General features: G+C 43.2%; 1 protein-coding gene across 1 annotated transcript in view; it reads right to left on the reverse strand.

Moving 5' to 3' along the window:
• Positions 1-20458, reverse strand: part of KIF26B (kinesin family member 26B) — a 510788-nt gene that overhangs the window by 251226 nt on the left and 239104 nt on the right. The window contains exon 4 of the mRNA XM_055582070.1: positions 12833-13002. Coding sequence (XP_055438045.1) covers positions 12833-13002 — 170 coding nt within the window. The remainder of the gene's footprint in view (positions 1-12832; positions 13003-20458) is intronic.

Here is a 20458-nt window from a genome sequence, read left to right on the forward strand (position 1 = left end):
GCTTGCCTGGTGCTGATTACAGCCTTTTCACTACAGACCCCGAGAGAATTTCCTCTTTCTTTGTTACTGCCAAGGCCCTTTTCTTTCCTTTGCAGGGGTTTAAAAGGACAAACTATGGACTCGTAAGGCTTTGGTATCAGTGGATGCCAAGAAAATGACACAGTCCATTATTTCTAGGCTTGTGAAATTATATTTCCCGAATTCCAGGGTACTTCATGAACAAGAACACCAGGTGCCAAAAAAGGCATCTAATTACCATGTGATGCTAAAATCATTTTTGCATCAACTAAATAAAAAGATGATTATCAGAAATAGTGTCCTGCTGAACCTGTGTTGAAATCAATCATGAAAAATATTCCATTTATTTTTTATCCATCAGAATTATTTATCATTAATACTAGTACTTGGAATGATGATAACTCTGTGGTTACACAATCCTACAGTTTCTTTTTAAATATTTCATTCCTTTGAAAAGAAAGACAGACCTAAGTTTTCAAGCATGGTTGACTCATTCTTTCAACATTCATGTACTGAGCTCCTCCTCTGTACTAGGCGATGCTCAAAGCAGAGGGGGAATTAGATACAGTTCCTGTTCTCATGAAATCTACCCATTAGGAATCAGACAGAAGGAAAAGAAAAATTCATTATTTTCACTTTAGACACAGAAAATAAAAATCTCACCTTCAGGGATGTCTCTCAGTTATGAAAAGCAGAGACTTCAGTGAGATCTCTTTTAGCCTTCAGTTTTATCTATTTCTCACCAACTGATTATAACAGTATTCCCTAAATTCTGCTTCCTATACCCTAAATGAAGAGCCAATTCTTAAGTCAATTAGTGCCACAGACCGATTGGTGTTTTCATCAAGGATACAATTCCTCAGCACACTGAGCCTCTACCTAATACAACGTAAGATAATACATCTTTAGTTTCTATAATGTCTTCCACATGATTTTATCCCCAAATGCTTTACATACTTCACTAGGACAGCTATAGAATTAAAATAATAAATCAAAGCCTGGGACAGAAAGCAAAGAGGTTTATTCAAGGGAGGAAAAGACAGGTTTTCAACGAGCCAGGAGAAAAGATGGAGAGCCCTGCTTCATTTGTGCCAGAGTTACAACTCACAGCTCTTTCCTCTGTTTTAACTCTTTGTTTGGTTTCTTGTTCCAGGCAGCACCTCTTTTCCCATCTACAAAGCCTCCTCTTGAAAAGCCAACCAGGTACTTAAAGCTTAATAAGAATCTCACTTTCCCAACCATGCCTTTTCCCGTGCTTTGTCACAATGTTATCTCCCCCAAGCATCTCAAATTTAAAAGAATAATTTAATTCCTAAGCAGGTAGTTTTGAATTTAGTGGGAAAAAATGTAAACTTCTCAAAGAAATTCAGTGGAAGACCATCTGGAGACTTAGCAGCATATCTCCCTTTCAGTCTGAAATTCATTAATTCAGTAAATATTCATAAGAGAGTATTATGTGGGAAAACAGATACAGACCCTGAATATCTGTGATCCTAAATAGGCAGGTCAGGGAAGGCCTTGCCATTAAGCGGCATTTGAGCAAAGATCTGCAGGAAAGAAGGGCTGAATCAAGAAGATATCTGGACCAAGAACAGAGGAAAGAGAAAGAGTAAAGTCTATGAGGAGGGAATGGTCTTGGCACTTTTTGAGGAAAAGCAAGGAAGTCGGGAGCCTAGATCAGAGCAGGCAAGAAGGAGGGTGGTAGAGGAGCCGGGCAGCCAGACTGTGGAGAGAGCCTGACAAGTCACTGTAAACCCCTTAACTTTTACTCCGAATGAGACCAGAAGCAATATTTTAGTAAGCAATAAAATTAGAAGGCTAGAGTAGTTGGTCAAAATGTTTCTCCCTATGGCTTCAGTGATGTGCTCTGCATTCATTTCTCTGCTTTGGTCTCACTGACCATCCTTGTGTCGAGACTGCATGAATGCCTACCCATCACAACCCATCTTGAGTTTGGAGGCAGGACAGCACAGTAGCTAAGAGCATTTGTTTCTTCGTCCAACAAACATGTCTTAGATATTCTTTTAGGCACTAGGGCTTCAACCAAGAACAAAGTGGCAAACATCCCCACCTGTATGGAGCTGACATTCTGGCTCATGGTCTCTGGAATCAGATGACCTACTGAAGTTCTTCTACTGTCTGCAATCAAGTTATTTCATTCTGTGCTTCAGTTTCAACATCTAAACTATGGGATGATAAGAGGGCCAACTTGTGGGGACTTTTGAAGTTTAAATTCATGTAAAGAACTCAAAATAGTGTGTGGTGTATAAGAAACCCTCAATAAACATTGGCTATTATTAGTTTTAAATGAGGAAAGAACCGAAGGAAAGAACAAGTTACAGAGGTATTGCCAACAGGGCGGGGGCAAAAGTGCAGAACAGGAAACACATTTTTGAAATGAGTAGTAGATAAAATTGTGTCCTCTCCCCATCCTTCTCCTTCAGGACACAGGTCATTCCACTATTCTTTTTAATCGACTCCATGCCACCAAATCCTCCCTCTTCAGCTCCCAATTCAAATCTTGAGGGTATTAACAAAGAGAGTGAATATTTCCCTCTTTTACTTCTATTTTATTTCCTGTTTGGTTAATTTTCATTGTCAATTTCATGGCAGAATTCCAGCTCCCCACCCCTGAATCACTACCAAGGTATATGGTCATAGAATTCTTAATTGCTCCTTTCATCCCCTCTTCCTTTTGTTTTTCTTTCTTATTGTTTGAGAGTTTTGCTAGGACTATAAAAACCACAAAAAGAAAGATTTAGAAGTGTGTAGTCAGCTAGCTAGAGCCCCATCAGGGAGGACAGAATTTCTCTCTGTGTGCATCACTGATGTTTTCAATCTTTCGCTTCATTCTTTCCAGGTGACGCCTTAAGAGCCAGTTGTGGTCCTCCATCCCCTGTGATGGCAGTTTTGCTCGGAGGCATGATGCTGGATCTTTACAATCAGCATGGAGGTCCCTAGGCAGTCATTAGGCTGGGTTACAAGGTGCCATGTAAGCACAATATAAAGGTAGGCATGACACAAGTCGCCTGCTCAAAAGGGAATGTTGAGAATTCAATGGATTTCCCACGAGGGTAGAATTTCATCCTTTTCATAGCAAATCTTAGAGAAGGGAATAGCAACCTACTCCAGTATTCTTGCTTGGAAATCCCATGGACAGAGGAGCCTGGCAGGCTACTGTCCATGGGATTGCAAAGAGTTGGACACGACTGAGTGATTAAGCACAGCACATAGCAAATGCCATCTTAACATCATCTCTAGGATTTAGATGACATTTACAAAGTAGGATCACATTTTCATTTAATTCTCACCGTAATTTTATGACATAGATATGATGATCTCTGTTTAAAAGGAGAAACTGAGGCTTAGAGAGATTAAGTTACTTGCCCAAAGTCAGAATGTCAGTGGCAGACTGTGGATTCAACCACAGGCCAACTCCATCTTTCTTTATCTAATGCTCTTCTTCCTCTTCCCCACCCTTGAGTGAGTAGAAAAGACATTCAAATTATACAATAAGAACCAGGATGCCTAACCCTGAGAATATTTGACAAGAATCACCAGGATCCTTCCGTCTCACTGAACTGCTTTGCCTTCTAACATCCACATCGAGGCATGAATTGGATTTTCAGCTGAGGGAAAGCTCTACAAGTGATTCCCAGATGTTGTGAGCTGATTGCCAGCACCCCAACTGGCCATCCATCAAACAAAGGACTCGTTTAAGTCAGAAAATGCTGTATCTCACACATTCTTTGTGGCAGGAGATGAGATGAGTGGCAAACACTGACCACTTTTTTTTCTTTAGCAGAGACCATCAGTTCAGAATGGCATGGACCAAGCCATGAGGGCCATTTCTGTTACAGTCTGCACACCTCAAACCAGAACAGTCCTGAAGCTCGCTGGGGTGGGGTACTGCTGTTAGGGCTATATATTTAAAGTTTTAGGATTTTTTTTGAACACAAAGGATAATAGTGTAGAATCATGGCCACTTTTTCTTCAGTGCTTTCTCTGTCTCTCATAAACAATCAAGGATTTACTTCTTCATGCAGCAAATACCTTAAACTATTTACTGGGACCACTGATATCTGACGGCACTAAATACACGTTTGACTTCTTCGTGTTTTCCCTCCACATTGCGACTGCTGTGTGTTCAAGCAAAACTGTATTCATATAGCTATGATTCTTAAACATTCACTGCATCAATATACAAGAGCACAAGTCCCTTCTTTTCTGAGAAGTCCATGGAGTCTTTTCTAAGTAAAGCTATGACTTGACAGGAATAAATAAACACAAAACTCAGAGGGTAGGTGTTTGGTTCCCACTTTAAGCCTTCAAAGATCACTGCCATGCCACGGTTTAGCCCCCAAGGAAGGAGCAGGAGCGGCTGGTGCCATACAAGCCCAGACCTTATCTCTGAGCAGTCGAGAAATAGATGTCCCTTTGGATGGACAGAGCCCCTCAGCGAGAGGCACCACAGCTCGACCAGGCAAGTCTGAGCCAGAGAGCAAAGGGCACAATTACGTATGTTGGTCCTGACCACAGGTGTTCCATACAAGGGTCAACAGCAGCCCCACTTCCACGGGAGCTGTGGAAGAGGCAGACAGGGAGGTGGAGTTGGGGAGGAGGACAGTTAATGGAAGCAAAGGGGAAAGGGATAGGCAGTGAGTCAGCATGAGACCCTAGAACAAGTGAGGATACCAAGGTGCACACATCAATGCAGACAAAACAGAAAAATACAATAATCATCAAGAGAAAGTCCACAACATGAGCTCCTAAAAGCCCCTCTCATTTTTTTTTGTTGTTTGTTTGTTTTGGTTTTTTTTTTGTAAAGTTATCATTCTATTGTAATGGACATGGCGCTGGAAATGAACTTCTAATCTACAAAATCGGGGGCAGAAAGGCTGCCCCGTCTCCATAAAGAATCGGCAAGAGAAGAGTCAGATCTGTGCATCCTGCTCCCTTTTTCTCCTCCTGGATCACCTGAGACCAATTTTGGCGTGTTTAGGATAGTTCTTCTCTGGTAATAACTGTTGATGTATTTATAATGGAAGATGTGAGCATCCCTAAGGGAACTGTACCTGATGGAAGAACAGAAGAACCATAAGCAGTTTCACACTCCTTCTCATCCTTCTTTGACTTAATAAGCTCCTTGCAAATAACCAACTACTACTGCTCTGTGTCAGCATGCCCAGGGACTAAAGAAAGCCTTCACTGTACAAGATTATATATGAAAAGCATCTGCTGTACCTGGTTTAAACAAGGCACTATTTGAGCTGCCTGTCAGCGAGAATGTGGAAAATGGCTTTTAGGAAGGACCTCCTCTGTAACAGTAGGAGCTGTGTGTGCAGCCGCACATGTTCACAGAGTACTAGGAGCAGGGCTTGTGATGGGGGGTGGGGTGGGGTGGGGAGATGAACACAGAGACTCATATGAGGGTAAGGCCTTGGAGCTGGGTGTCAGCCCACTCAGCTCAGCTTAGCCCCGATCCAGGATCTGAGTTGGTCTAGGTTTTAATACCACAGCAATCTCTGGCCTCAAAGGGATGCTGGTTAAGTCAGTCATAAGAGTCAACTGCATGACAAGGGGTCTTGGAAAAAGCCATTAGGTGATATGAGGAACGGTGTAAGAACAAAGATGGAAGAAACTGAGGTGGAGATGGACAGAAATATAATAACATCCTTAAGAAAAGAGTGAGTTCTGGCAAAAGGCAAAAAGTTAGCAAAAGGAAATGAGAAACAGCTTGGCAAGCCAGAGAGAGAAAACAGAGCAAGTGGACCCTACGAAACAACTTTGAGGACAATCTGATATTGAGGTGAACATAAAAATGTATGCAGAAAATTCCAGGAGCTATGTCTTTTTAATCAACAGTAAAAAAAAAAAAAAAAAACTGTGTAAAGATTAGAATCTTCAAGAAGAGAGTCAATAATCACAAAAGGACCCTGTTACTGGAAAAACAGAGGAAAAGAGAGGGAGAAGCTCTAACTAATATAGTGGATCCAACAATGAGCAGACAGACAGACAGTAAGGATTTGTGAAAGTGAAGGTCACTCAGTTGCGTCTGACTCTTTGCGACCCCATGGACTATATATAGTCCATGGAATTCTCCAGGCCAGAATACTGGAGAAGGCATTCAGTCATCTGAAACAAACAAAACCTACAAAAACAGATTTAAAGGACTTACTGACATTAAGCAAACAGAGAAATGAAAAAATATTAATAACCAGAAATGCCCTTTATATAATTTTACTTGAAATTTTCATTTGAGTTTGGTAAAAGTTACATACGGTCTTACAAAGGTTGTGAAGTAAAGGCAAAAGCTGCAAATAAAAAAGTATTACAATAACAAGTGGCGTCTGAAAACCCATGTGCTCACCAGCCCCACAGAGATGGCAGGATCAGTGCTGCCAAACTTGAACTTGTCTTAGCAAAGCTCATGCGATATCTGGCAATTTTCACTGTTTTTTCCAATACTTGATCTGAATGTAGATTAAAATCCTCCAGAAGCTTTAAAACAACAATGATATGATTATCGGTCAGGCTATTTGGCAAAGGATATCAATGCAAAGATATGAGATCACCTGAAGGATTCATTTAATTTACCAGAGTTCCTGGCCGTTCTAGGCATCATCCAGAATTTGTTCACTGCTCTTCAAATTAAACTTAGGATTCCACTACCTCAACCTGCAATGCTGAAGATTCACCCAAGAGTTTTTATAGGGTTTCATGCACTTCATACTTTTAAAACACAAAGTACATAATTAAGTAAATCTCAACTACAGTCATCAGATTGTACATTATAGCCCTGGTACTTAGTATTTATCTCACAACTGGAAGTTTGTACCTTTTGACGACCTTCATCCGATTCCCCTTATAGTTAACACTGCTGTATGGCATGTTTGAAACTTGTTAAGAGAGGAGATCCTAAGAGTTCTCATCACAAGGGGAAAAATTATTTTTTCTCTTTTCTTTTTTTGGATCTGTATCTGTATGAGGTTATAGGTATTAGGTAAACCTATGCAGTAATCATTTCACAATACATGTAAGACAAATTATGTAAGGTATACCATGTACACCTTAAACTTGGGGCTTCCCTGATAACTCAGTTGGTAAAGAATCTGCCTGCAATTCAGGAGGCCCTGGTTCGATTCCTGTGTGAGGAAGATCAACTGGAGAAGGGTTAGGCTACCCACTCCAGTATTCTTGGGCTTCCCTTGTGGCTCAGCTGGTAAAGAATCCGCCTGCAAAGCGGGACACCTGGAATCGATCCCTGGGTTGGGAAGATCCCCTGGAGAAGGGAACGGCTACCCACTCCAGTATTCTCGCCTGGAGAAGTCCATGGACTGTATAGTTCATGGGGTCGCAAAATGTTCATATTTAAAGAAATAAAGAAAGGCTGGCGAGGGAGATATAGAAGAACAAGCTACTGGGGCTTCAATATTTTCTAAAGCAGGGGATTTCCAGGTGCCTCAGTGATAAAGAATCCACCTGCCAATGCAGAAGACGTAAGTTTAATCCCTGAAAGGGGAAGATCCCCTGGAGGAGGAAATGACAACCCACTCCAATATTCTTGCCTGGAAAATCCCATGGACAGAGGAGCCTGGCGGGCTATAGTCCATGAGGTTGCAAAAGAGTCAGACATAGCTGAGCACACACACAGATGCATTTTCTGAAGCTGCATTTCTGAAACTATCTGGTGAAAGAATCTTTTTTTTTTCTTTTTATTCCTAATTACATTCAAGCCCTACTTTTTTATTCTTAGATTCAACAGGCATAAAACTCCTGTCAACTTGCTACAGAAGTTGCTAAATTTTCCTCTGAATTTCCACACTTACCACAGACCAGTAAGTATGTGCCGTTGAGAGACCACACGAAGGGCAGCCCTGGTCAAAAGTATTATTCAGAACTGGAATTCTTACTTTATAGCTGTTAAATCTGAAATGCAACAAGGTCCACTCAGAACTCTACCCATAGCTCCAGAAAGTAAACACTTTAAAAGAAAGGTTTGTATCACAGGAAGAAAAAAAAGTGGACATCTGCAGCCCTCAACAAATTGAGGTTTTGTCACTGTTCCGCTTATCTTCTCAAACTGATTGCAGGGCCAACTTACTTCTAGGGTTTTATCAGCAATGATCATCAGTTCATGATTATGGTGGGAAAACCTCGCAGTAAAGTATTTCCTGGGCCTACACATTAGCACAGAGAATATCATCAAGGCTCACAGGTGAGAAGGAACGCGATGACTCCCCGCCCTGCCACTTCCAGCTGAGCAGCTTTGGGCCGGAGACTTGACTCAGGACACCTCTTTCTCCGCTCATCAAACAGGGGAAGTGTCAGGATCTACATCACAAAGTTGCTCAGGATTAAGGGAGATTTTGCCCACGAAGAGCTCAGTACAGTGAGTGATACATACTGAGCGCTCAGTAAACGTCAGCCAGAGTTGGCCACACATTTGGCAAATGGCGCCACTCCTAGGTGGGATGAAGGCCCGTCCCCCTGTGCTCACGAGGAGCTGTATGGAGTCCAGAGCCCTGCAGACTCAGGGAGGTGTGTCCATCACACGCTCAAGACGAACAAGCTGAAAAGTGGTGAGCACAGCTGCGAGGAGCTGGCTCTGCCCCCAGTCTCGATGTGGAGAGATGCTCCCGTTCTTCCACATAAAGCCTAACTTTACTGTATTCCACATAAACACTAACCTGTTTCGAGTTTTGGCACCAGTGACAGATCCAGATTTTACCCTCACTGAAAGCCACCTCTACCATCACCTCACACAGCTTCGCTCCAGCAGAAACAAAAAGCTCATCTGATTGCGAGCTCAGTTTACTGTTTGACAGCATAAGCCCGGCTGGTTTTGACTTTTCACGGGGGCCTTTGGAGACCTAACGATGTGAGGCACCTCCCCGGTTCTCTCTTGACAGTGTGGACCTGGGGCAGATCACTCAGCCCTCTGCTTCCGGTCCCCATCAGCGACAGAGAGGCTGTCAGTATGCTGCCTCCCTTCCTGGAGATGAGGCCCAACGATTACTGACGAGCACAGCAGAGCAAACAGGGTAATGGGTGTGGGGGAATATGTACATATATATATATATTCATTCTTGAAACATATATTTCAAGTATATAAATATATATATCTATTTAAAGAATTATTTTTTTTCACACAGTACTTCCCCTTCACTATATACTGCGAACCCTTTAAACCCACACCATGTACTTTTTTTTTTTAATTTTATTTTATTTTTAAACTTTACATGTACTTTTTAAAAAATAAATATTTAGTCTCTTTAGTTGATGATACTTTATGCTAAATTCCCTCTTCAATATAAGATGATTTATATATAGCTGATTCACTTTGCTGTATACCTGAAATTAACACAACATGCTGAATCAACTATACTCCAGTAAAAATTAGTTTAAAAGATTTATTTTGCTAATTTATGTAATAAACCAATTATATTTCCTATATCTATATGTATTTCCTATATGAACGTTGATCACCCAGCTATGGCATGCAAGGTTACATCTCCATTATTAGTCCTGATCCCTTTTTATTATACATATATATATACACATACATATACATATAAAATTGCTTTACAATGTCATATTAGTTTCTGCTATACAACGAAGTGAATCCAGCTGTAAGTATATATATATAGCCCCTCCCTCCCGAGCCTCCTCCCCACCTCATCGCATCCCACTCTCTAGGTTATCATAGAGCACTGAGCTGCGCTCTCTGTGCTATATAGCAGCTTCCCACTAGCTATCTATTTTACACGTGGCAGTAAAAACATGCCATGTACTTTTAATGCCTTAAACCATTAAGCTTCAAGTGCTATCAAAATTCATCACAAAGAAAGCAATAACAAGGATTTAGGCAGCCCTCGGAATTCTTTCCAGCTCTTTGAAAGCTCATATCAGAAGTCCCTGCCATTCTGAAATCAAGAGTTCTTGTTTATCACTAACATCATCTGCAGGGTGAGCCCCAGCTGACATCATTGGCCCATTCATTTGGGTCTGTCTTGGTGTTTCCATTCTACTCCTTGGTGTACAAGCAAAAGTCTCAGGAAGGCCATCTTGGCCAGGCATTCACCATTCTTCCAATCCTCCTCTGATCCACATGAAAGCTGGCCTCCACACACCTTCTGTCTGGCACTCTGGCCTTCCAGGTCCATCACATCTTGACATCCTCTCCCTGACTCTGACAACACTGTTGGTTTCCTCCCAACAGCAAACACTGTTCTCCCTAAACAGTATTTATCAGGGCCCATAGCCTCTTATTTCTTCCTTCGTCAAAGCCTTTGTGTGTGTGTGTGTGTGTGTGTGTGTGTGTGTGAGTTAGTCAATCTATAAAAATCTCTGGATGGATTCTGAACTGAAGGCATTTCAGTGTTTCAGGAGATCAGCTCCCATCTGGGCACTGAATGTTCTTGCCAGAAACAAGGTTGGGTAGTCACCCAATGCAAGCTTGGTCTCCCTCAGCAACGGGGACCTTGCTCTCTCCTGGGGCAGTGTGAATTGTGAGCTAGTTCTTGTTCATTCTGAGCTGAGAGAGCCCTCCCTTTTATCTTTAGGTTTTATTCGGCCTCTGCCCACATAATAGGGTGTTTTATACAATCATCCAAATCCCTTTTATGTGGTGGCCCATGAGATAGCCGAGGGCTCCCATCTCCAGAATAAACCTGCCAGGACATGGCTTCCTCGTTCCTCACCATTTGGTCACCCTGCTCTGGACATGTTCTAAAAGCCTACCTAGGACTGGGGTCTTCTGTGCTTGTGGCATTTCCTCATATTCTGTTCCATCTCTTTCTTCTCTCCTTGAATGGCATGGATATGACCTCCCAGTAAGCTTGCACAGTGGTCCCAGACAACACAGAAATTCACGTACAGAAAGAGCTAACATGCTGGACTCTGTTGTCAGGCGGCCACTACATACATGTTTCCTGTTGTGTCCTATACATTCAAGTTGGCCCAATTGTTCCTAGGACAATACACATGGCACCAAGGAACAATCGGGACCTCAAAACTAGTCTTCCAACAAGCCCCGTGTGCTGGCTTTATCGTGTCTTAATGCAAGATGTCAGTCTCTGTTCCTCCTCTAACCCACTCCCTTCCTAATCAGAGTCCCTTGATCAGATTTGTGCTTTGGATGTTACCATTCCTAAGGATAACAAGAAAAGCCGAACAATTTTCCTTCTTATTGACACTCTAGTGACATCCATGAAAGTGAAAGTCGCTCAGTCACGTCCAACTCTTTGCAACCCCATGGAATATACAGTCCATGGAATTCTCCAGGCCAGAATACTGGAGTGGGTAGCCGTTCACTTCTCCAGGGGATCTTCCCAACCCAGGGATCAAACCCAGGTGTCCCGCATTGCAGGCGGATTCTTTACCAGCTGAGCCACGAAGGAAGCCCATAGTGAATTATCATTTGTATAGCACATACTTAATAATTTACAATCATCTTACTCTTCAGAGCAACCCTGAGGAATAGGTATTACCCTCATTTTATAGATGAGGACACTGAGGCAGTCCAGGAACTCAAACCCAAGTAGTCTTCTGATTTCATAGTTGATGCTATTTAGTATACACTCTACTGACTCAGGAGCTTACGAATCTTAAGTACAGAAAGTTTTCTACAGGTAAGTGAAAGTGAAAGTGAAAGAAAGTGCCAGTCTCTCAGTCTTGTCCAACTCTTGGCAACCCCATGGACTGTAACCTGCCAGGCTACCTCTGTCCATGGAATTCTCCAGGCAAGAATACTGGAGTGAGTGGCCATTCCCTTTTCCAGGGGATCTTCCTGACCCAGGAATTGAACCTGGGTCTCCTGCATTGCAGGCAGATTCTTTACCAACTAAGCTGTCAGGGAAGAGGAGCTCACGAATCTTAGGTACAGAAAGCTTTCCATGGTTCAGTTCCAAGTATCAGAGAGTGAGTCACAGAGAAAAAAGCAGAGGAATCTGGTTTCCATTTCTGGCTTTGCTATAAACTACCTCACAGTTTAACTTTGGTCCTCAGTTTCCTCTTTCATAAAATAAGGGATCAAATTAGACAGTCTCTGAAGTGCTTTCCTGCCCAGCTGTCCTTTGTCTCCTGCCCTGTCTCTGCCGTGTTGCTAAAATTAGGCAGAAAACATTGTTGAAATACCTTTCTTTTTTATTTCTCAGCATTCTTTTTTTAAGTTTCTGGAATTAGCTGGATAGTTTGACAACTATGCAGCTAGTCTGTCAAGAAGGAAGAAAACTGCCATCTATTTAATAGTTAAATTTTAAGCAGTTCATTTTCTATAATGAGAATACATATCTGGAAACACCAGCCATGGGGCTGTACCCATAAAAGTCTGCATCAAGTGGAGACCATCTTTAGAGCCATGTATTCTCAACACAGGTTCTCAATGCAGGCAAAGTTTGGCAACGTCTGGGGACAGTTTAGGTTGTCACAACAACTCAATGGACATGAGTTTGTGCAAACTCTGGGAGATGGTGAAGGACAGGGAAGCCAGGCATGCTGCAATCCATGGGGTCACAAAGAGTCAGACACGACTGGATGACTGAACAACCACCACAAACAGGGAAGGTACCACGGGAATCTGGCAAGTAGAGTCCAAGGACGCTGCTGAACATTCTATAAGCACAGGACAGTCCTCACGACAAAGAATTATCTGGCCCAAGATGTCAAAGAGCTGAGGTTAAGAAACTGTGACTTAAAGAGCGAAGTCAAACAGCCCCAAACTCTTGCTGGTGTTCTAGCTAACCTGGTCCACTTGAGAGGCTACCCAGGTGGGCTCACCTGAAAGAGCTGAGGCTCTGGACACCTCTCTTACCTGGCGAAGAAGGACGCAGCCACCGAGGTGCCCGAGGAGGTCTCGCTGGCCACGCAGGAGCCCTGCGGGGCGGGGACGCCGCTGCAGGCCGAAGGCTTGTCCGCATTGTAGCGATTCAGCGCCGCCTCTGTTAGGCCTTCCCGGCCCGGCTCTGTCATCAGCTGGGAGATCTGACAAGGAAAACGGATATCGAGCTCATTACCTGTGGCTCATGGCATTTCCTGACCACCACTGGCAGCCTCTCTGTTTTGGGGTCGAAGCCAGAGTGCAGGGGAGATGGGGATGGGGGGTGGTGGGGAGGACTGGGAGGAACACATTCCCCATCCACTCAGTGACACGTGACATGTACACACTACATGTAGCGTCCAGGGCTTCTCCAAGGCCATTTCTCTGCATTTTAGCTAGTATACCGCATTTTCATTAAATGTAATGGAATAAAATGATCCTCTGACATTGTAAGTTTCAATTACGTCTGTGTCTCCCTTCCATTTGGAGGTGAAAGCAGGGGTCATTAATCAACACTATTTGCAGCCCAAGACCAGACCAATAAAGACCAACTAGTGCTGGTTTCTTACCAGGAATGGCCCTCAGTGCTCTCAAATAGACAAGTGGGACAAAGATATCATTTTTATTAAGGCAGAAGTGAACCTGCTAATGAAGAACCTAAGAAATTAAACAAAACACTATTTGTTACTATTGTTGCTGTAGGCAGTCAGCAAAGAGATGACTTGGAGCAGCTCATAAAAATAGATATAGTCCACCATGAATTACTAAATTTTTTTTCTTGGAGGATTTAGACCATATCAGCAGACTTAATTTTCCTACTGGTTCATTAAGATAAATGGTTTCCATTTTATTGGCAATAACTGACTTCATGATGCAAATTCTAGTGGATAGGGATGGGTCCATTTTGCCTAAATGCACATAATAGACCATGAAGAACCACACTTCTGGGCAAAGTTAGATACCTGTATAGAAATATACTTTTGGAAAGTGCTAATCCCATGACAAATGCAACAATTATGCTGGCAAGTCTAAGTGTGCTGTTTTGAAAGCCTGGTACTTTAAAACTTCAGTCTACTTACAAAAAAGAAAAACTGTTGGGGTTTTTGTGTGTTTTTTTTTAAGGAAACTTTTTAGTTTCGTTAAAAAAAAACAAAAACAAAAACAAAAAGCTGGTCTCCAGGCAGTTCAAACCTCTTAAATGTTGAGTGGAAAATGTTTCTAATTGCCTAGAAAATACAAGAGCAATAAAGCAAAGATCAGGAACAGTTTCTACTTTGTAACTGAGCAGGCCAGAAGGCCAGTGAAAGAGTCCATTTGTTAACCTTTGAACATAAAACATTTGTACTTTTCATTATTAGAAGAATAGCCATTACTCTTGAGCCCCATAGACTTGAAACTTTGCTCTGCTTCAATTCATGCTCTGACTTGGAAAGCCTTGGCATTATTCAGTTGTAACTCTGCCAACACACACTTTCTTATTCTCATTCATTAAACGTATGGTAAGGAAACTCAGCCTACATCAGCAAAAGCAGAGAGCAGGCAGGAAAGACAGCCAACGGCCTGGAGGACATCCCCTGCAGACACAGGGACTGCTGCCCTGGGGCTTCCTCTGCTGCCCATGGGGTGTGGGCTCCCCTCAGCCAATTGCCACTCTACCAGAGGAATGAGGCAGGCTGGAGCGGGGGCAGCTGAAACAATCAGGGACCTGGCCACCACTGTGCACTCTGTTGTCAGCACAAAATGGGTGTTGATGAAACACTGGTGGTACATGATGCCATCCTGGACAATGTCCCCCCATAAAACTCCAAAATTTGTAGCACCATTTTCTTTTCATCAAGCAGCTACAATCCAAGGGACACATACACGGCTTTTAATATACAAAGACAACTGAAAAAAAATCAGTAAACCAGTTGCGTGAGTTGTGCAATTTGTTACCACTTATAAAATGCATTCACTGGCTGCAGCTAAAGTCTAATCTTCTGCTTGTGCTGTTTCCTTTGAATTAATGTCACTATAATCTGAAGTTTGGAGGGAAGGGAATGGCATTCTTCTGCCTCTCTATGTATGAACAGTCCTTGCAGATGCCCTGTGAACCCACAGAGAGGACAGTAGGATGTGTGGCAAATAACATGATGGCCTAACTCAGAGGCACGGACTTCCAGGCAGTTCCAGGTTCCTGAGTCTGGCCCACGAGGAATGCAAGGATCCTGTGGGCACACGGCTTTTCACCGTGTCACCCAGCAAATGAATTTCCATGCACTGGCCTCCTTAAAAGAGAGCTATTGACTACCTTGTGCCAAGCAAGAAACTCTAACTCTTAAAGAACTGGAGATTAATGGACATCAGATCAGATCAGATCAGTCGCTCAGTCGTGTCCAACTCTTTGCGACCCCATGAATCGCAGCACACCAGGCCTCCCTGTCCAACACCAACTCCCAGAGTTCACTCAGACTCACGTCCATCAAGTCAGTGATGCCATCCAGCCATCTCATCCTCTGTCGTCCCCTTCTCCTCCTGCCCCCAATCCCTCCCAGCATCAGAGTCTTTTCCAGTGAGTCAACTCTTCCCATGAGGTGGCCAAAGTACTGGAGTTTTAGCTTTAGCATCATTCCTTCCAAAGAAATCCCAGGGCTGATCTCCTTCAGAATGGACTGGTTGGATCTCCTTGCAGTCTGAGGGACTCTCAAGAGTCTTCTCCAACACCACAGTTCAAAAGCATCAATTCTTCGGTGCTCAGCCTTCTTCACAGTCCAACTCTCACATCCATACATGACCAGTGGAAAAACCATAGCCTTGACTAGATGGACCTTTGTTGGCAAAGTAATGTCTCTGCTTTTGAATATGCTATCTAGGTTGGTCATAACTTTCCTTCCAAGGAGTAAGCGTCTTTTAATTTCATGGCTGCAGTCACCATCTGCAGTGATTTTGGAGCCCAGAAAAATAAAGTCTGACACTGTTTCCACTGTTTCCCCATCTATTTCCCATGAAGTGATGGGACCAGATGCCATGATCTTCATTTTCTGAATGTTGAGCTTTAAGCCAACTTTTTCACTCTCCACTTTCACTTTCATCAAGAGGCTTTTGAGTTCCTCTTCACTTTCTGCCATAAGGGTGGTGTGATCTGCATATCTGAGGTTATTGATATTTCTCCTGGCAATCTTGATTCCAGCTTGTGTTTCTTCTAGTCCAGCGTTTCTCATGATGTACTCTGCATATAAGTTAAATAAGCAGGGTGACAATATACAGCCTTTGACGTACTCCTTTTCCTATTTGGAACCAGTCTGTTGTTCCATGGCCAGTTCTAACTGTTGCTTCCTGACCCGCATACAGGTTTCTCAAGAGGCAAGTCAGGTGGTCTGGTATTCCCATCTCTTTCAGAATTTCCCACAGTTTATTGTATTCCACACAGTCAAAGGCTTTGGAGTAGTCAATAAAGCAGAAATAGATGTTTTTCTGGAACTCTCTTGTTTTTTCCATGATCCAGCAGATGTTGGCAATTTGATCTCTGGTTCCTCTGCCTTTTCTAAAACCAGCTTAAACATCAGGAAGTTCACAGTTCACATATTGCTGAAGCCTGGCTTGGAGAATTTTGAGCATTACTTTAGTAGCATGTGAGATGAGTGCAATTGTGCGGTAGTTTGAGCATTCTTTGGCATTGCCTTTCTTTGGGATTGGAATGAAAACTGACGTTTTCCAGTCCTGTGGACATGGGACACTCAATTCTTAGGCCTCTAAATACAATGACTCAATAATCGGTTGCTTTTATTTTATTTTTATTTATTTATTTGCCTGCACCAGGTCTTAGTTGTGGCACACGGGGTCTTCGATCTTTGTTGCGGCAATCAGGATCTTTGGTTGGTGGCGTGCAAACTCTTACATGCATCATGTAAACTCCCAGCTCCAGCATGCGCACTCTAGTTCCCTGACTGGGGATGGAATCTGGGACCCCTGCATTGGGAGCACAGACTCATAGCCACTGCACCACCAGGGAAGTCCCCTCAGTTGCTTGTAAAAATTAGAATCAGAGAATGTTTTAGAGCTAGAAGTGATATCAAGGTCATCCTGTTTTTCTTAATTAAAGAAACTGAGTAGCAGAGAAGTGAGTCGCCCAAACAAATGTTGGCTGAGACCGTGATTCTGACTCCAAGGCCAGCACTAGCCCTCCTCTTTTCCTTGACTCCCTCTTCTCCCTCCTCCCTTCTTTCTCTTAATCAAAAGAAAAATTTTACACATAGAGAAAAAAAGTCAAATAATGGTCAAACATATGACAGGGATTATAAAAAACAAAATTTAACATTTTATATTTTAGAAAATATATTTTAAAAGAAATCAAATCATATAGAGAATTGAATTGCCCATGTCCCTGGTTTATTGCCCTTCCTCCTGGTTCCCCCTTTCCAGACTTGGTCAGTGTTGTGATTTTGGTGGGGGCCAATACTTTGGCCACCCCATGCAAAGAACTGACTCATTGGAAAAGACCCTGATGCTGGGAAAAACTGAAGGCAGGAGAAGATGAAGGCAGGACAACAATGGACGAGATAGTTGGATGGCATCACTGACTCTATGGACATGAGTTTGAGCAAGCTCTGGGAGTTGGTGATGGATAGGGAAGCCTGGTGTGCTGCAGTCCATGGGGTCACAAAGAATCAGACACAACTGAGCAACTGAACTGAACTGAGTCCATGCTCTTCTTCACCATGTGCCTTCCATCACACCCCCCAAGAGCCTGGCTGAGCTCGCCCTGTGGTTCCTTTGGAGCATTCTCTACGTTTCATTCTGCTTGTTGCAAAATGGGAAGGGGCACCCTCCCAAATGTCAACTACTATATGATCTCCCCACCTAAAATTTCATGGTTTGTACATGACCTGGGTGTTTATAATTAATACTCAGTGTCTTCTTTAGGGATTACAAACTTTCAGAAATAATATACACACAGCTACAGCAATGCTAACTGACCTCCCCTTCAATCTCTGCACTCCAGGATTCCAGCCTCCCTCAAGTTTCTCAAACAGGCTCCTCTTGCAACAGGGTCTTTGCACGTGCCTTCACTCTCCATCTGGAATGCTTCTACTTTTCCTTCAGATCCAAGCTCAAGCATCACTTCTCAGAGAAGCCTTCTTCCAATCTCCCTCCAGCCTCTGTGGAGCTTTTACAGAACTGCAGTCCTTCCTTCAGTATCTTTACCTTGATTTCTAGTATGCATTTAAGAGTAGGTCACTGGGGCTTCCCTGATGGCTCAGTGGTAAACAATCCTCCTGCCAGTGCAGGAAACATAGGTTGGATCCCTGGGTTGGGAAGATCCCCCAGAGAAGGAAATGGCAAGCCACTCCAGTATTCCTCAGAATAGTGGACAGAGGAGCCTGGTGGTCTATAGTCCATGGGGCTGCAAGGAGTCAGACACAACTTAGCCACTAAACAACAAACAACATCGTCTCTCACTACACAAAAGCCCCAGGATAGTGGATGAAGGGTTCCCAGAGATCAACACAATGCTGGGGTGTCCAAAACATATTTTTGGAATAAATCTGAGCTATTATTATTTTCTACTTCTCATATTTATCTAATTAAATATTTTTCCTTAAGTCCTTTAAATAAGAAGTCTTAGTTCTTTTTAAAATGTCACTGTATTTCTATTTCATTTGCCTATTGGGATATACTAGTATTTTCCTTCTCCATATCACCACGGAAGTGTAGCGTCCTGGCTCCACTCTGTGCTAGTTTAGGGATGGAGAGCTGCCTCTTTTTCAGACCTGTAATTCATTTGTTCATTTCTTCACATGAACAACCACACACTGGGTACTTAGTCCATGCCAGGTCCTGTGGCAGGCATACATGCTAACATTTCTTACAGTCTCCTGTATCTTCAATATTTACTTTTTCCTCCTTTGAACGCTGTGTACAACTCACTGGCTCACCGGCCATCCATTTCATATACAAAGATAATCCACAAAATAGCTGGCCTAAAGCACAACTCCTATCTGGTATCTCTCCTTTAGTCAAATCTTTATGATTCTGAAAAATAGCCCAGCTAGGTTTGCTCTCAACAGAGGCAATGATAGCTGGTTTGACTGAACAAATAAAATCATATTCTAGACTACTCTGAAAGAGAGGGAGCCCCCTTGTCAGATAAGCAATGCTTTTTCATATACACACTGGAGCATAGGCTTTAAAATGTTGGGTTTTGATGGAGCTCTTCTTACCATGGTACTGTCATGCTTGCTATAAAAATTTCCCTTTTCTTCAACCCCTCAAACTACACATAAGTTGTAACTGAACTGTTCCTTTATAAAGGAAACAGGTAATTGGCTGAAATTTGGCTATAAAACAAGTATTCCCATCCAAATTCTTCCTGCGGCTCTCTGAAATTGTGATAGCTTGTAACTCTACTGGTCATACATTAAGCAGAGAAGGCTAAAGCTCCATATCTATGATGGTTACAGCGTCACTAACAGAAAAAAAGGTGGCCCTAATACCTGTTGACCTCTTTGGTGATAATGAACCTCTTCTTCTTCTTACAAACCTCATTTGAAACTATCAAATTTAGGTTACACAGACAAATTGGCTATTATTCCCATTTCACAGATGAGAAAAGAGAGGTTCAGGGGAGTCAGTAATTTGTCCAGGGCTGTTCAGCCATTAAGTAGGGAAGTTCAGATGGAAATGCAGATTTCTGACTATATTCTTTATTCTTTTTTAAAATTATTGTAAGATCTCATCTCAGTGACTGAAGTTTACTGAATAACCTGGGAATTAGACTTGGCAGATTCCATGGAATAAACTTTACTTAGTCACTGACCTCCGGAGAAGGAAATGGCAACCCACTCCAGTATTCTTGCCTGGGAAATCCCATAGACAGAGGAGCTTGGTGGGCTACAGTCCAGGGGGTCGCGAGAGTTGGACATGACTTAGCGACTAAAGTACCATAGTCACTGACCTCAAGAGATTTGAAAGAAAGCTAGACCAAAAAACTTGCAGTCAGCCAAAGAAAGACAATGTTTCCTCTCCCTCTCCAGAACAAGGGAGGAAGGGATGTAGGAATGTTGTCTGTAATTTGGCCATGGGGAGCTTCTGAAATGTGTTTCTAGCCAAATCTTTAGGTCAGAGAGGTCCTCAGGGAACCAGAAGGAAGGAAGGTGTCTGCGTTCACCTGCTGGCCTTCCTGGGTGAGCAGATGCTGAACCTGGGTCACTCCCAACCTCCTTCTGAAGGGAAGAGGCCCCGGGTGGGCTCACCGGCTGCAGCCCCAGTCATACAACACAAATGACTGAGAGAGACCTCACTGTGAACTCCCTCCACCCCACCGCTTCCTGAGCCAGAGCTGGGTCTCAGGAGCCACGCGAGGCAGACCCTACAGCCCCTGAGGGATTCCGATTTCCTTCCTTGATCATCCTTGTGACAGAACTAACAACCCCCGCCACCCCACATTCCCGAGCCGACCCTCCTGGGAGGCAGACCACTGATCTAACAGCACTCACTCTTCCTTGGGTTCTGAATTTTATTTCAGGGCAGTGGCCTTTCCCCCCAGCCAGGGGCCCCCTGCACTTCAAAAGCAAGTCTCTCTGAGAAGGGCCCGCTCTTTCGCTGCCAGCCATAATGAAGGCTCTGTTCTGGACAGATCTG

Source organism: Bubalus kerabau, chromosome 5 (genome assembly GCF_029407905.1).
Source record: "Bubalus kerabau isolate K-KA32 ecotype Philippines breed swamp buffalo chromosome 5, PCC_UOA_SB_1v2, whole genome shotgun sequence".
Lineage (NCBI taxonomy): Eukaryota > Metazoa > Chordata > Mammalia > Artiodactyla > Bovidae > Bubalus > Bubalus kerabau.